This window comes from Psammomys obesus, unplaced genomic scaffold (genome assembly GCF_907164565.1).
Source record: "Psammomys obesus unplaced genomic scaffold, mPsaObe1.curated_primary_1811, whole genome shotgun sequence".
NCBI lineage: Eukaryota > Metazoa > Chordata > Mammalia > Rodentia > Muridae > Psammomys > Psammomys obesus.
The window spans coordinates 2011446-2029396 of NW_026594216.1; the positions used below are offsets into that span (position 1 = coordinate 2011446).

The following is a 17951-nucleotide window of genomic DNA, read 5'->3' on the forward strand; positions in this document are numbered from 1 at the left end:
ACTTTGTTATGTTTAAATATCAAAACAGGAGCCACCAAAAGCATCCAGATACGGGTGAAGATATATTGAACTGAGACACACACTACGTGGCCATAAACATTACTAGAATTAAGAACCATTTAGCAAAATATAATCAAGCGTCTCAATAAGTTTAACTGTTTTGACCCAGTAATCTACTCCTAACAAGTCCCTTTTTTTTTTTTCACTCAAAAATAATTTTATTATCGGTTAAAGGAATAGCCCCAAGGTATGCATACGCTCTTTGAAAGAAAGAGAAAGAGAATAAGGAAAAGTTGCATCTTTCTGAATCAGAATTCAGGAAAGCAAGCAGACCCTGAAACGTTCATGTCAGTTTCTAAGGGATTTCCTCAGGGGGTGGGAACCACAAAAATGTTCTTTTAAGAAAAGGGCTGTCGGAAAAATATCCACAAAGTTGTTCAATACTGCAATGCTCACCACAGAAAATTTGGAAGCGTAAAGGCTCAACAACAGTGGGGCTCAACAACAGTGGGGGAATGTTGAAATGAACAAAATTAAATGTAACCACTAATACTGTTCTTGGAGAAGTTTTTTAATTGTATGAAAACCTTTACAACATAAAGTTAGATGAAAAAAAATGAAGTCAAAGAACTGCATAGATAGGATGGTCCTAATTATGTGACATATATGATATACACAGAAAAGAAACACGTGGAAAACTACGGTGGAAATAAATAAAAATCCTGGAGGACTCCCCAGTCACCCCACCGGTGCTCTCTCCAGACTCAGAAAGTGGGATGTTCTGAATATGGCCCCTAGGCATTGTGAGAATGTTGCTTCCAAAAATGAACAAAATAAATCCCCAAACTAACAACCAAGCACCATGTGACGATATAGATGCTCATTTATGTTCTGCTAAGTTGCAGGTTTTGATACAACTCTAAGGGTCACAGCCTTATACTGGACCAGGCCTGCGTGGATCCCCTAATCCAGATCTGCCTAACTACCTAGCCAATAGGTGGCAATCCTGTTCTCCACCCAACCCAGACAAACCAGTTCATGGGCGCCTTCATCTTGAAGTCCCACCAGCAACAACATGCCCTTCACGGTATTAGCCCCCACCCCCCTATTTCCAGGTCATGTGGTCTGTAGTGGTTGTTAGGGAGTCTGTCCAGCTTCCAGCTAATCATCAGGGTCCCACCTATTCAACACGGGCAAGAATTTCAGCGGGGTTTCATTGCCTATGCAGAGCAGAGCTTGGAGAACGAAGGAGTGAGTCATCCCATGGCCTTGGGCTCTCTGGTACTGAAGCCTTCATGCTGTTGTAGTCTCTGGAATCTTCCCTGCCTCTAGACAGGGCTTCTTCCTCCTAACCTATTTCCACCACGCTTCTCACCTGGACCTTCCCAACGTCAGCCAGCCCCTGTTTCTCTAAAGAACAGATGTCCTGGTTTTCTGACCTCCAGCTCCCCCTGGTAATGTCAGCCTGAGCAGGACAGACCTCTACAAGAGGTGATACAAGACTTGGGAGAAAATATCTGAAGCTTCCAAGGGATACTCGCCCAGGGTGATTTCCTATATCCAGGCCTTTCCAGAATCAAGCTTGACCCTGCGGCCAACTCCTCTTCCTCCCTCACCTCAGTCACCCAGCACTGCATTTGTCTCTCTGTGCTTGTTTGCACATCAGGTGCCCAGCCATTTTCAGCCAAATCTTTTAACCTGTCATGCAAGGCCCTCCTCTAGCTAGCCTCAATTTCCCTTTCTTGATCTCATCTCCTAGCACTCCTACCCTGTCACAGCAGACTTTCTAGTCTCTCTAAACCCACATTTACCTCAGACCTTTTCTCTTTCCCCCTTTCCTCTCCCCAGACTCCCATCCTCCATGTCTGTTGTCCTGGCTCCCTGAGGAAAGTCCGTCCTCCTCACAACCACCCCTTGCTTTCGCTGGTGTTGTTATTTGAAATGGTCCTTCTGTAGGTCAGGCTGATCAAGAACTCAGGATTCTACTGCTTTAATCTACTGCATGCTCTGTTAAGAGTCTGAGTGGCTGGCTTCCCCCCTCCCCTCTCTCTCTCTCTCTCTCTCTCTCTCTCTCTCTCTCTCTCACACACACACACACACACACACACACACATACTTCTTTTTTTTTTTTTTTTAATCACAATAGATGTGGATATAATTGCCTCTCCTGCCAGGGGGTGGAAGCAAGGTTTTCAACAGCTCTGAAACCCCCAACATTAGCATCAACCTTTTAATTGTTACTCTGCTTTCCCCTGCCTCCTCCTGTGGATTGCAAGTTCCCAAAGGCAATTCTTCCTGTGTCAGTGTCCTACACTCCATCTGGGGCACAGCTTCTCACTAAATGTGAGGCAGATGCTGAGATCTCCTTCACTTAGGAAATGTGCCCAAATCCCTCAGGAAACAGCAATTGCTTTCGCTCAAAATGTTATGACCATCTAAGGCTGTGACTCAAACATGGGTGCCGTCCATACCCTCACGCCGAGGGGGGACCACCACGCTGCGCTTCTCTCAGCTCCAAAACAGGTACTATGCTCCCCACGCCCTGCCTTCTTCACCGGAATACGACAACCAGAGGGAAGGCAGGCGGTCCCTGTACCCTCAGCAACCAGGGAATGGCCGAGAATCTCTCAACTGGAATGTGCGGGTGGGGAGCGTCCAGCAGCAGCTACAGACCAAGCAGGGCTAGAGGCTGTGGCAACAGCAGCTGGGAAAAAAAAAAAGGTACAGGGTCATGCCCCCGCCCCCCATGTGACTCAAGCTAGTGGCTTCTTGCACAGCGGTGCAGGCACACCAGCTGTCCACAGTTTCCCCATTTGCTCAACTGTTCAACTGTTTTCTCACCCGGTGAGATGGGGACTGGTGAAGGGGAGATGACTGATTTTTCTATTTACTAAGCTGTGACCTGAAGCAAGCCGCAGGCCCACCTGCAGCAAAGGCACAAAGACATGCACCTCCCCTCCCCACCCCACCCCACACCACACACACACAGTCCTTTGAGGTCCCTTCTTTTGAACAGCACAGTCTTCAGCACAGCTCTGGTCTGGGTGTAAGTTACCAGTGCTGTGGGTAGAGCAGGGCAGGGCTGGTGGTGGGGTATAATTACTGGAACCTCCTAGCCAAGATTCCAAACAATCACAACATCAAAGAGACTCTTGTTTTCCCTTAGGTCACTAAGCACAAGCCAATTTTGGGTTGGGACAGCAGGATTGCCGTGGCAGGCACCTCCACAGCTCTTTCTCATTGGTCTCCCAGATACCAACTTAAAGGGGGGGCAAAGGAAGATGATAAACCACTGTTCTGGGTTCCCAGTGTCTGATTAGTGGGGACCTAGCTTCTCCTCCTCTTTTTTTACCCCACTGTCACACAATTTGGGCTCAAAAAGGCACAAATTCAGTCTGTTTACCTTAAGGGTTCTTCTACCTTGACTGTACCTGAGAATCACCTGAGGAAAAATCTAAATCTCATGACTGGACTGCACTCCAGGCCAATGTAATCAATCTTTAAAATGACCAGCCAGGCAGTGGTGGTGAAGGCCTTTAATCCCAGCACTAGGCAGGTAGTGGCAGGCAGATCTCTGTGAGTTCCAGGCCAACCTGGTTTACAGAGCGAGTTCCAGGGCATCCAGGGCTATACAGAGAAACCCTGTCTTGAAAAACCAAAACAAAAACCTTTTGGGCTGTGGTTCCGTTGGTAGAGAACCTGCCTGGCTCACTCACAGGCCTAGGCTGGATCTCCAGGGTGTTGGGACACATAACTTATAATCACAGTACTTGGGAAGTGAAATCAGGAGGATCAGAAGGGCATCCTTCATTACTCAAATCCAAGGCTACCCTAGGCTACATGAGATAGCTAAAAAACAAAACCCAATTTTTATTGTTTATTGGTTTACCTTTCTAGTAAATGCCAGTGTATATGCCCCAATTGTACTTTTGTAGGACAGAGTTTTCTTCTTCTTCTTATTTATTTTTTTTTTTTACTTTGTTTTAGTTTGTTTTTGTTTTTGAGACAGGTTTTCTCTGTGTAGCCTTAGCTGTCCTAGACTCACTCTGTAGACCAGGCTGGCCTTGAACTCTGTCTACCATGCTTGGCTGGGCAATTTTCAACCTTGCCAGGTAATAACCACTTATATTAGGTTCTAGAATTCACATTTTTACTGTAATTTATAGATTTTTAAAACACGCCCTTTTCAAATATTTTAAACTATTCTTAACATTTTTGAAAAGCCAGGTGATCTTCCAACCATATTTCAGAAAACAGACATAAGGAGTAGGCAAGCTTGGGGTGAAACAATTTCTTAGGGCAGTTCTTCCCAAACTTGAATGCCCTATGGGTCAACCGAGATAAAATGCAGATTATTTATTGGACTTTCTGAGCTGAGGGCTGAGACTGTGTCTAACAAACCCCCAGGGCATCTGATGTGGCTGGTCCTTGCCATACATAGGGGTTAGCAATGTTCTAAAGCACTGGCTCTCAACCCGTGGGGTCGGACGCATCTCAGATATCCTGCAAATAGGTTATTTACATTAAGATTCCCAACAGTAGCAAATTATAGTGATAAAGTAGCTATGGAAATAATTTTATGGTTGGGGAAGGGGGGTCACCACAACATGAGGAACTGTGATAAAGGGTTTCAGCACTAGGGTGGTTGAGAAAGTGCGAGCTAAAATAACTCTAGGTGAGGGGGGGGTGTAGTGGGAGGGCTCTTCTAAATCAAACTACTGGCTCAGAGAACTCTGACCAAAGAGGTGTGCTCAGTGTCAGTGAGGCAATTGCTGGGTCGAACCCTTACTCCCACAGAAGGACAGCCAAGAGGTCGAGGGGCAGACCTAATAACCCATCTCTGAGTAGGCAGTCTAGTGTCCAGCTGCTGTGTGGGGTGACACTGACGTGCTACCCGCACAAAACATGAGTGACACCTACTTAACCAAGTGAAGCTGGTGTGGGGCGAAGGGGAGCAATCCCAGTCTCTACCCCATATCCCCCTTTCCTCCACTTTTTCGTTTACCAAAATATTTTTGAGGATCCACGAGCAAATCACAAACTCAAAGGTAAATCAGACTTAGTCCCCAGATGGAAGAAATGTACAGTGGGAAAACAAAGTACAATATGAAATGGTAGGTGGTGGTGCATACCTTTAGAACCAGCACTCACTCAGGTGGCAGAGGCAGGCAGAGCTCTGAGCTGGAGGCTAGCCTAGTCTGCACACACACACACACACACACACACACACTCACACGCAGAGAGTGCTAAGGATGGGACAGGCATCCTGCGAGATGAGCCAGCACAAAGGAACAATAATAGCCCCTGGGGGTGGCACAAGTCTTTGCCAGGATTATCTATCCCTTTGAGCCTTTAAAACCAAAACCTTGTAATCCAAAGACTCAACTTGGAGAGTGCCCTTAACCCTCAGTGAAGCCACAGGAGCAGAGACTCTCAGTTGATGCGCATTTCAGGAGGGAGGAGGTGGCCATTTCCTCCCAGAGCTCCAGTACTTGCATTCTACCCTGCTGTGTCAGAACCCAGGTCATTTTCCTCATTAAAGCAAAAAAACAAAAAACAAAGCATTTGTCTCTGCCCTTTGTCTGACTGGCAAAGCTTTTAATTGGCTTGATCTGTCATATTGCTGGACATAAAGGGGGCAATCCCTAGATTAAGAAGTCTCTCTCCAGCTGGAATAAGAGTCGAAAGCCAAGGTAGGCAGGGCGCAGGAGCAGTCCGCACTCTCACCCAGCTTTTATGGGAGCAAGAGAATGTTCCTCTGTCCCAATCTATTTTTCTTTTTCTCTGTCTCAGACAGGAACCTTATAGGAAAATTTTAAGAGCCGGAGAAAGTGGTCCTTCTCTGAGGAGACAGCAGTGATGGGGAGTGGAATCAGTGCTGAGGACAAAGAACTTGCCAAGAGGTCCAAGGAGCTGGAAAAGAAGCTGCAGGAGGATGCCGACAAGGAAGCCAAGACTGTCAAGCTGCTGTTGCTTGGTGAGTGACAGGAGCAGATGAACTGACACAGGGGAAGATTAACACTTCTTTTTGCTTTCCTGGAGGGATGGTGGAGGTCTGACCAACAGGGGAGGGCCAGGTGTGTTCTTTTCATCCTGGTCCAGCCTCAAGCTAAGAAAGCAAGCAAAGCTTGGAGCTAAGTTAATATGGAGCTGCACATATTAACCACAAGGAGACCCAAAGTGCCAGAGCTACAGAACTCTCACTTTTCCTTGAACTATAAGTAGTGAAAGGACAGGGCTCAGCTACCCAACTGCAACAACACCTTCTTTTGGTTCAACACTACCAAAAACCCTGGCCATCCAGGCACACACCAAGATGACTGTGCCACAGAGTAAGTAAACAGGGATGTCTCCCACCAATGGATTCATAAGGTACCGCCACCCCAACCCCAACACACAGTCTCAAAGATAAGCCTACTGGGTTTTGCCAAGTAGATGGGATCCTTCTCCTTGCTTTCAAAGTTCCTCCCTACACAGAGGAACCTGGTAGGCAGGGAAGGGACATAGGGAAGGAGGAGTTTTTAACAATGGACACATCCTCCTGGCTTTCTATTACATAACTGCTCTAAAGCTCCTAGCATCTGGAAGGTTCATCGACTTGATCCCGCTCCAAGCAGTTCACCGGTTGGCACAGAGATGATAAAAGCATCTCAGTGGGTCAGCCAGGGAAAATGATCATGGCTTCAAATAGAAGATAAGAAACTGATACCTGGCTTATGAAAAACACAAGAAACAAAAATACCCATGGTACTACTGAAGTGGGATCGCTGGCTCTATGCAGCAGAAGGCTGGCTGCCCGGGATGGGTTTCCATTGAGGACATAGGGATTGGAGCAGTAAAGCCTAAGGACACACTAACGGGGCCTATTTGTAAGCTAGGCTCAGGCTCCAAGGAATCCAAGAGTTACACACAGGAAGCAGAGACGACAGAGAAGGGAGATCTTTTAAGCCTAAACAGATTTTCTAGTTACATGGTAAGCAGCTTAGAGAAAGCAAGGACAGGTAAGGTAGGAGGAGATTGAGGGATCAGGACAGTAGAGAGGTCTAAAGGAACGTGAGATCTTGATGGGCAAGAGCACAGCTTGAATAAGGACATTAGAATGTTTGAGCCAATAACAGACACCATCAAGATTGTAGGGAAAAACAGCATTTCAACGAAGAGGTCCCGCTCTTTCCAATCCTACCCACCTACTTGCCCAGTCAAAAATAGGCAGTGTGGCTATTTTAAAGGAACGTCTATGAGTCGATCAGTGGCTCCCAATTGGGAAGACTCCCACTAGGGAGAGACTTGTTTGTCACAAAGAGTGGGATGCTGGTGGCCTCTAGTGTGTAGAGACCAGGCACAGTTCTAAACATTTTACAATGCATTGGGCAGCCATAAAAAAAGAAAATCCCTCTGAGTTTGAGGCCAGCATGAGCTACAGAATGAGTTCTGGGACAGCCAGGGCTACACAGAGAAATCTTGTTTCAACCCCCCCCCCCAAATCCCTCCTCCATGTAAATAATGCTAATAGGGAGAAATTGCTCTACATCCTGAACGGCTTGAGCTCAAGTTGTCTCCCAATTAAGTATCCTAGAAAGCGCTGTTCACATACTATCTTCTGGATCATTGGGGAGAACTGACAGTGTGAATATTTCCCTTCTAGGTGCTGGAGAGTCAGGAAAGAGCACTATTGTCAAACAGATGAAGTGAGTAAAAACACAACTCCAGGATGACTGAGGTGGTGGTGGGGGGGATCAGTGGAGCCAGCGTTGGTATTGAGCAGAAGGGTACTACTCAGCTCAAAGGAACCCTGAACTAAAGGACCTGATCTCCAATGTCCCTCCCCTCACCCTGCACTTGGGAACTGTAACAGAAATACAGGAGCAGTAGGAATACAGGTGGCTTCCTATGACCCTTATATCCCCAACCTGGAGTCCCAATCCTTTAGCTCTCGTTCCTCGGGTCCAGCTAAAAGTTTAGTGTCTGTTCCTTGAAGGATCATTCACCAAGATGGCTACTCACCCGAAGAATGCCTTGAGTTCAAGTCTGTCATCTATGGGAACGTGTTGCAGTCCATCCTGGCTATCATCAGAGCCATGTCCACACTAGGCATTGACTATGCTGAACCAAGTTGTGTGGTAGGTGATTGGTGTTATTTGGTTGGGGGAGGAAGCAGGACCAGAGACCAACCGCAAGGGAAGTCGAGTAAGAAAACGTTCTGTGTAACTCAAATTGCATCTGTTAAGCTTCAAATCATCCTAGTCCTACAAGAGTAAGAAACCCCTACTTTTATAACAAATGCTTACAAAACTGACACTCAGCATCTTTTTCCTTTTTTCATTTTATCACTTAAATTCTCTCCTTGAGCTTCTTGCCCTAGCCATGAGAATTTTATGAGCTAATATGCTAGCTTTTTCTTGGATTGTGTATTTTAGGGCCAGTGTAGCTTTTAAATTTCCAGTCCCTGCAGCACAGGACCTATTATCTTCTAGCCATCCACTTTCAGCCTAATCTGAAGCCTAATCTAAAACCTGAAGGAAGCACCTAGGACTATCCTCTAGGCACCTCATGGCTGGCTACACCTGGAGAGCAGGCTCAAAGTAAATTAGCATGTTTACTTAAACTGCACCTTCATTGAGACTGTACTGCCAGAGGCTTTGGGAGCAATGCAAACTATTTTGCATTCAGTAAGTTCCCAGAAACCTCCTGGAAAGCTACTCACCTACTCCTAGCTCATTCTCAACCAGATTTCTGGATTACACAGGATGCTGGTCGGCAGCTCAACAACCTGGCTGACTCCACTGAGGAGGGGACCATGCCTCCTGAACTGGTAGAGGTCATCAGAAAGTTGTGGAAGGACGGTGGAGTTCAAGCCTGCTTTGACAGGGCTGCAGAGTTCCAGCTCAATGACTCGGCATCTTAGTAAGGCTCTGGGGAAGAGGAGGGGGATGATGCTCAGGGGAGACCTCTCCCAGCCTTAAGTTCCAAGCACTTCCAAGCTGCAGACCCACACACTGAACTGAAGCCCACGGGGAGATCCGTCAGTTCCCACTATTCTGTATCCCTTTACAATGGCTCCTTGTGGCCTATGCAGCTGAAGATACAACATTCAAAACAGGGGCTCTGCTTAGCAGTCCTGGGCCCTATCTCAAAGAGGCAAACCAAAAAAAGATGGTCAGACACTAAGAGACAAACTGCTTGGCAAAGCTGGTTCCAAAAAGATAAGGGACAGAGTTATCCACACCCGCAACAGTACAGTATCAGAACTGGGCAAGAGCTATGGGACCAAACAGGCCCATGTTTACTCCCCTATCACCTCATCTTGAAATAACATTATCACTTAGTTTCTGCAGTCCTACCTTACTAAGTTTCTGTTGTTCCTTGCTAGGTGCGTGACATACGCTGTACCTCAGGGCCCTTCACTTGTTTGTACATGAGCTGTCAAGGCACATCAGCTCCACTTTCTACTAGGAAACCTGCAGTTCACTGATGTCAGTTAACTTGGCAAAGGCAGCTGCCCTTGAATCCAGGTTTGCATGACTGCAAAGCTGAGGTTTCATAGTATGCCAGGGGCTTTCTTGTTTTGAGATGTGACAGGGCCTTCCTTTGTGGCCAAAGCTGGTCTGAAACTCAGCCCTCATGTCTGTGTCTCTCAAACTTTTCCTTTAACTGTAAAGAGGGGACATGAATCTCAAGTCTTCTAAGATTTAATGAGAATTTAAATGTGAAAATACATGAGACATTCATGCCACTTTTCCTTCCCTTTCCATACTAAGTCATTTTATTCACATCTGCCCTCTTTCTACCCTTTGTACTTTCTCATGTTCTCATGGAAACTTCCAAACATACAAAAGTGAAATAGAGTGAACCATTAGTTGGCAGTTGATTCATGGCTGTTTCTAGTTCACTTGACAGCCCTCCCACTAGACTGCTCTAAAGGACTCTGTAGCTTTCACTTCACCCTGAGAATTCCCTTATATATTTAAAATGTACAGAAGAAATCATATCATTACACCTAAATATCTAGTAATTTCTTAGTATCCAAATATCGAAATGTGTTCACATTCCCCAGTTTGACTCAGGAGATCAGGTCCACACATTGCCTTCATGGTTCGTGTGTTCAAAGTCTCTTTCAGTCTATTTCCTGTCTATTGATGGAACTTTGGGCACATACTTAAGTCTCAAAGGTCTAGAAAGGCTTAGTCAGGGGGACAGAACACTTGCCTCATATGGGTGTGGCCCCAGCTCTCTCCTCCCCTAGGCGCACAGCCTTCGCAGAACCTGGACTGAGTGCCGTGGCCGCCAATCCTGCTTCTGCCCCTGTATCAGCTGTGTGACTTACCAGGAGACCCTTTGCCTCCCTTAGTCTTGACTTTAGAGACTGTAACATCACCGATGCCACTTTTTTTGATAGCTACCTGAACCAGCTGGACCGGATTACAGACCCTGACTACCTCCCTAACGAGCAGGATGTGCTTCGATCTAGGGTCAAAACCACGGGCATCATCGAGACCAAGTTTTCTGTTAAAGATTTGAATTTCAGGTCAGCAATGGGTTCCCTGGGGCGTCTCAGGTCTCACAGCATGTTTCTTGGCCTTTGCTGAAGCCCAATCTCAATTACTGTCCTCCGCCTCCTCCTGGCTCTCCTATTTCTGATTTTGCTACTAACTGGCCCCAAGTGGCCAACTCTCTCTCAGGGTGAATAGCAAAGGCAAGTGAGTCACATGCTGCACACACCCTCATCTTCCCTTAGGATGTTTGATGTGGGAGGACAGAGGTCAGAGAGGAAGAAATGGATCCACTGCTTTGAGGGAGTCACCTGCATCATTTTCTGTGCTGCTCTCAGTGCCTATGACATGGTGCTGGTGGAAGACGATGAAGTGGTGAGTGACCTTTACACCAGCTTCAGTGGGAACCTTGTCCTTCCACTGCCCCACCTGGCTAATCCTGACAGCCTGGATATCTCCTAGCAGAGGAATCTGTCTCATGTTTATCAATAACTCCAAAAAAACCCTTTTTCTGCTGCAGGTTTTAGGTTAGTACTGCAAAGCTTCAATTTACTGAACTTGAGTTTGGTCTGAGATCAGAAACCCACATATTATAGGCTATCACAAAACAAGAGGAAATGATGCGAAGTGGACACAGAGAGATGAAACAGGGAGTGCAAGGAGGACTTTCAATGGCTATCTTTATGCCAGTTCCCTTTTCTTGAGTTTGAGATAAAGAAGTCAAAGATGTGAGAACACTCATTTCACATAAACATTTATTCCATATTGGCCAGCTGCCCAACTGAAAACACAGCTTCTATCCTGTCACTCCAGCTTTGGTTCTCTTCTCTTCTCCTCAACTGGTGAGGTTCATAGTAGAGAATTCTGTACCTTTTAGCCAAAATGTCTTATAGCATGATTCACATTCCAAGATCTCTTCCATTTTATGCTGAGTTTAGGAGGTATTGAAGTATCAACAGCAGGAGCATTACCAGTGAGGAAAGGCTACAAATTAGTTTTCCCTGGTTAGATGACAAGAATGAATTCAAGTCAGCTGGTGGCACCCTTCAGGTCCCTACATGCTCAGTGGACTTGGACACTGGTGAACTCTAGACTCCGCAAACACACAGCAGGTCTCTCCTTATCTTTCAAAGTAGCTATGAGAGAAGATTAAGTATTGGTGATATAGCACTGGGAAATCCTCCAGCCCTTCCCTGTGACACCAGGGTCCAAAGACTCCATGCCACAGTCATGCCCCAACTGAAATTTGGGATCCCCTGACAGTAGCCTAGCAGAGTCACCTTGAAGAAGCAAGTGACAAAGTGCTAATTTGGGCCTGGCTTCAGCCTAACAGCAGCATTATAGATGCTCCCTGCACTTAGGCAGCTAACAACCTCCACATTTAGGTATTCTAGTCTTCAGGTCTCCTATAGTCGGCTACTACCATGGATACCACAGATGGATGTTCTTTCTCATTTAGCTCTCATAACTGTAAGGAAATTGAGACTCTGAGATGCTAATAAACTCCCCCAAATCAAAACTATTAACATGACAGGAAAATGGAAGGAACCCAAATGTTTAGTTGTGCCCCACCTCACTAAAAACCTATGATCTGTTCCCTTGCTTTCCCTTTATATTGGAGCACTAGTCTGTTCGGTCAGAACAGTAGTAAACAGACATCCATCCCATGAGCTGATCTGATCGCACTGCTTCCTCGCCAGAATCGCATGCATGAGTCTCTGCATCTGTTCAACAGCATCTGTAACCACAAGTTCTTTGCGGCTACTTCCATTGTTCTCTTTCTCAACAAGAAGGACCTCTTTGAGGAAAAAATTAAGAAAGTCCACCTCAGTATTTGTTTTCCGGAGTATGATGGTAAGTGCAGATGAGGGTAACGATGATGAGACTGTCTCATTCCATAGGCCAAAACACACAAAGGAACTTAAGGGAGGAATGGTTTCAAGGTTCACGTTCAGATGTGTCTGGAATAGAGTAGATGGATACAGCAGAGCCACCAACTGTTCCAAGGATACCTGCCAGAAAGCAAAAGTGGAGACAGAGACCACTTTCCTCCATGTCCTTGTTCCACTCAAGGGAATAGCACCTACATGCATGAAAGGCCTCACTCCCCCAGACAGACCCTGGCCATATTTGTCTAACACAGTGGTTCCCAACCTTCTTAATGCTGTGATCTTCTAATATAGTTCCTCATGATGACCCCAACCATAAAAAAATTATCTCATTGCTACTTCGTAACTGTAATTTTGCTGTTATGAATCAGAACGTAAATATCTGATCTGCAACCCCCCAAGGTGTCATGAATCAGAATGTAAATATCTAATATGCAAACCCCCAAGGTGTCACAACCCACAGGTTGAGGAGCACTGGCCTAACAAAATACTCCGAAGGGCAATTACAGGTTAATTTATTCCATGTTATTTTTTTTTTTTTTAACAAAACAAAACAAAACAGGAAACAACTCCTATGAGGATGCCGGGAATTATATCAAGAGCCAGTTCCTTGACCTCAACATGAGAAAAGATGTCAAAGAAATCTACAGTCACATGACCTGTGCTACAGACACACAGAATGTCAAATTTGTGTTTGATGCAGTTACAGACATTATCATCAAAGAAAACCTCAAGGACTGTGGGCTCTTTTAATGCTCAGTTCCTCAGGTAGCCTCGAGTCTGAGACTTCATGCAGAAAATTAGTCAACATGAACCAGAACATATAAGCCCATTCTGCTGGAGATATAGAAGGCATGCTTATAATTGTTTTTCAAGTAGTATGGCTAGTACACTTTAAAGAATACATTGCCAGAGATCCTAAGGCCCAGGTTCCAGTACTGGTTCTGCTTAGTACAAAAATAGAAATGCTTCATTTCTTTTAAGCAAAAGTCCCTCGTCTATAATAAAGGTTAGCTTCCCCACCTACTTTACAGGGTCATTCTGAAGAGCACAAATCTAATAGAGGAGAAAGCACATGAAAGCTGCTGTGGCTGGCCATGGAAAGCCACCATGAAGGCTGCAACCGATAGACCACCACACTGGGTTATTAGAATGGTCTCTCTCAAAGCATAACAGCAAACCTTCCTTACACTGAGAGATGAACCATTAACAATTAGACATGTTCCTGTGTGTTTACTGGCAGTGTATATGTCTCAGCTCAGAGACCTGGATCACAGGACGGAAGATGTGAGCCTGCTCGTTCCTAAGAAACTCATTCAGAATTTATCACCTTTATTAAAAACAAATTATCCCTCCCTCCTACCCTGGGTTCCCACTTTCCTTTCTCTCTTTAAATGACTGCTTGGCTTTCAAGAGTGTGTGACAGAACTTGAGGACATCAACACACTCCCACTTAGGCCTTTTCTGCTGCCACTTCTGTATCACAGAGTTTGAACAAGTTGAGCAATCTGAATTCTCATTCCAACTGTTCCATGTTTCACAGGAACAAAAAGGACTGCTGAGCTTAAGGCCCTGGAAATTTTGCAGCTGGGTCCTTGTGAGATTGGCTGCAAACATCTCCCCAAACAAACCAGGGATAAATTATTCCTTCGTACTCCTCAGAAGGGAAACGAAGCTTGCATTTATCTTGACAGGAGGTGGTGAAGCCATGTATAGATTTAGCATTTACAACTACTAGTGAGGAAAGAACTTGGCATCCGTGCTTTAGTATATAAAAGAAAGTGTCAATTAAAATGAAAGTCTGCTCCTTGCCAGAAACTCCCATTCACACTTAGCTGCTTCTAGCAATATTAATAGTAGAGAGCCAGCCAGCCTCATGAGCTTGAAAGCCACTGAAGAACCAATCTGTACCACTGAAATAGAATTCATGTAATAGTCTGAAGGAACAAATGAACACACAGAGACACACACACACACCAACCTGCCAGAATTACCATAGGTACTTCTCTAGGAATGGCTACTAACAAAACCAAAAACTAGAAACAGAAACTAATAAACCCCACCTGGGCAAGGCATCTTGCAAAAAAAGGGCAACACAAAGACTACTTTGAATGGCATGCCCCAGCCATCACCAGTCCACTCACTCTAATGCAGTATTGAGAGTCTGACTTGGATCACGGGTCCCTCCAGCAGGATAAAGGCCATGGATCTGTTTTTGGGTTAATATTTTGTTTGGTTTTTCTGTTTTTATGAGCTAGAGTCTCGTTGTATTGCCAAAACTGCTCTTGTATTTGTGAGTTCAAGATATCCATCTGACTCAGTCTGGTGATCAGCCAGGACTTCAGACATGCACCAACATACACATCTCAGAATGCTCTTGTCTTGTCTGTGCATCACTTGCATGACAGGTACCCACTGAGTTCAGAAGAGAATGTCAGACCCTTGGAAATATAATTACACATGGTTGTGAGCCACTAATTGGGTTTTTAGAACCCAGGTCCTCTGGAAGAGGAACCTGAAGAGGAACTTCTCTAGGTATGACTACTAACAATTACTAGAACTAAAAGAAGAAACAAACTCCACCTGGGCAAAATAAGTTGCAAAAAAGGGTAATACCCAAAAGGGCAGAGTGGCTCTGCCCCTCAGAAGGCTTTAAAATTGCATAAAATAAGATTCAGAATTTCAAAGGAAATAAGCAAATGAAAGAATTTTATGTGTAGATTCTGGAGCTTAATGAAGCTGAGGTAGCTTTCTGGACCTGGCTGAGCAGGAGGTACCATCATGGGGGTTGACATTCACCACAAGGACTGGAAGGTTTGGCACAAGGAGTACAAGAGCCACGACATCTACCTGCAGCTGCTAGTTAAGCTGTACAGGTTTCTGGCCAGACGAACCAACTCCACCTTTAATCAGGTTGTGCTGAAAAGGTTATTTATGAGCTGCACTAACTGGCCACCTCTGTCCCCGACACACATGATCCAAAAGATGAAGCTTGCTGGCCGAGAGAGCAAAACAGCTGTGGTTGCAGTGACGGTCACAGATGATGTGAAGATTCTGGAAGTGCACAAGCTGAAGGCATGTGCACTGTGAGTGAGCAGCCATGGAAGGAGGAGGAGGAGGAAAGAGGAGAAGCAGCAGCAGCAGCAGCAGTTGAGGTATGGCCAGGAGTAGTATCACACAGCTTTAATTCCAGCTGTCCTTGGGAGGCAGAGATAAGCGGACCTCTGTGAGTTCTAGGTCAGCCACGGCTACAGCATGAGAGCCTGTCTCGAAAAACAGAACCCAGAGTATGACTGTCTATTCAGACCACAATGTTACCCTATTTGCTCCACATGAGAGGTCCCCTTCCGCATTGTACTAGGCAGTTTGCTTCTTATTATTATTTCTTTCGCTACTAATAGTCACAAAAAACTTGCCTCTAGTATAAGAGCCGATTCAACGGGGACTGCTCACAGAACCGTAAAACTCAAGCCAAAACCAGAGTTGCATTTGGTCCCCTCCTGTTTTCTGACAGACATTTTAATGTTTAACTGGCTTGCAAATTCACACACTCTACCTTGCATACAAATCTCACAAAATTATTTTCTTGGAAGACAGAGGAGAAAGAGCAACTCCTCAAAGGACTCTATTCCCAGCCGTTTTTCAACGGCGTCAGAACTGGTTACACACAGAGTGTAAAGTGCCCTGCTGCACTGCCATTAACTCCTTGGGCCCTGGTCACCCACTTATCTGTACCTTAGAACAACGTCAAAATGATGTTCTGAAACTCAGCCTGTGTTCACTCCCAGGAAAGGGAGGAACACACTTGCTGTTGCCGTTAATCCTTACTCCTGGCAGGCCGAGACTGTCCCTCCACTCCACTCTTCACAACTACAGAGTCAATTTGTACTTCTGCATCAACGCCTGTTTTGGCTTTTTTGCTTGCTTGTTTTTTAAAACAGTGTCCCCCTGTGTAGACCATGCTGGCCTCAACTCACAGAAACCGGCTGGCTTCTGCCTCCCAATTGCTGGGATTAAAGGTGTGCACCACCATCACCACACCACCAGGCTACCTGACCTATTTTTATTCCAGACATTTTGATTATGTACATGGAAAACTTTGTGTAGAAAACACAAAACCCCTAAGAACAAGTCTACACCATATATTCTGCTCTTTCTCTTCTTTTGCCCTATTAGAAATGTACATTAGTCATTATTGTTAGGTGTCACATTCGTTCTAAGCCAGCACTCATTCTTTTCACTAAGAATAAACACCCAACCCTATTTCTTTTACTGTGATCTTACTTCTTAGACGAATGCAACTGAGATAAATAGGTTCCCAAACAGAATTGAGCAGTCACAGAAGTATAAGTAAATGTGTTTGGTTGACGGCATGGGTTCCTCAGATGGCAGTGACAGGTTGTTGGACACATCCCTACCACAGCATGATTAGAGACTGCTAACTTTCGCAGTCTGATGGGTTGTTTTTTAATACTATGATGACATGATAGGACAAGTCTCATATAGATCCACTTATATGAGGCACTTAAAACCATCAAAACAGAACAAAATGATGGTTACCAGGGCTAGAAGGAAGAGGGAAGTGGAAGTTACTATTTGGTAGGTAGAACTTACAATTAGAAAAAATAAATTTTGGAGCTGAATGGGGGTGATGGATGTAAAACAGTGGGAGTGTACCTAATGCTACTTAACTCTATACTTAATTATGAAACTTAAAGAGTTCTTGCTATATATTCTTTCCTACAATAAAAATAATGGAAAAGTAATTAGAAATGTGCCGGTACACTTTCTGTGGGTAAAGAAATGATGCATAAAAGCAGCACGAGTCATTTGGTCTTCAGAGCAAATGCCACACACACAACAGCCCCTATGATGACAACACTTAGGTTGTCCGAGTCGGCGTTCCTCACCACTCTCAAGGTGCCACCTCATCCCAGCTCCACTCCACTTGCAGAGGTGCACACCAGAGTGCTGGCACTGCGGGGAGCAGGTGGTCAAGAGTGAAGAGCGCTTGCCTCCCACTGCCCTTTCTACCCAGCACAGCCCCCAGCACAGCTTCCGGCAGGGCTCCCCCGCTAGCCAGAGCCTCTGGGGGCGCGGCTTGGTAACAACATGAAGATATACTGAGCTAGTGAAAGGGAGCCTACCAGGGTGAATGGAAAATGGCAATGGCTGAAATATAAAGCAAAGATCCAGAAATTGAGGCCCAACTCCAATTCAGCTCCTCACTTTGAAGCTATGATAAGCAATGCTATACACCAGCTACTCTAAGTACATGTGTCGTAGGACATTTTTTTTTGTAGTGTACTATAATCCTGATTATCATAAAGTATATTATATTTCCAAATGTTATTTCTACCTGGTCAAATTACAGATTATCATCCCTGGAAAGAATAGTTTAGTGCAGCCCATCTTTGGACCACACAAGAGGAAACGTAAGACTGAAAGTGACCTGTTCAAAAGTTCATGGCTTAGCCCGGCGGTATTGGTGGGGACAGGGGACTGTATTACCCTGACTCATTCAAAAATATCCTCCACAAAATTAGCTCCAAATCAATGGAGTGTAAGTATG

General features: G+C 45.3%; 1 protein-coding gene across 1 annotated transcript; it reads left to right on the forward strand.

Annotated features, from left to right (window-relative positions):
• The first annotated feature begins 5859 nt into the window (after positions 1 to 5859).
• On the forward strand, positions 5860 to 15430 carry Gnat2 (G protein subunit alpha transducin 2). Its single transcript, XM_055618097.1, has 8 exons — positions 5860 to 5977; positions 7646 to 7688; positions 7979 to 8120; positions 8747 to 8904; positions 10397 to 10525; positions 10736 to 10865; positions 12191 to 12344; positions 12942 to 15430. The coding sequence occupies exons 1-8, from the start codon at positions 5860 to 5862 to the stop codon at positions 13130 to 13132; spliced, it is 1065 nt and encodes a 354-aa protein (XP_055474072.1). The 3' UTR covers positions 13133 to 15430.
• Positions 15431 to 17951: the final 2521 nt, after the last annotated feature.

Excerpts from the sequence above, each read along its gene's own strand:
- Gnat2 (XM_055618097.1), top strand. The coding sequence starts at position 5,860 with ATGGGGAGTGGAATCAGTGCTGAGGACAAAGAACTTGCCAAGAGGTCC. Across the intron at positions 5,978-7,645 it reads TGTCAAGCTGCTGTTGCTTG|GTGCTGGAGAGTCAGGAAAG; the intron begins GTGAGTGACAGG and ends TTTCCCTTCTAG. Across the intron at positions 10,526-10,735 it reads GTTAAAGATTTGAATTTCAG|GATGTTTGATGTGGGAGGAC; the intron begins GTCAGCAATGGG and ends ATCTTCCCTTAG.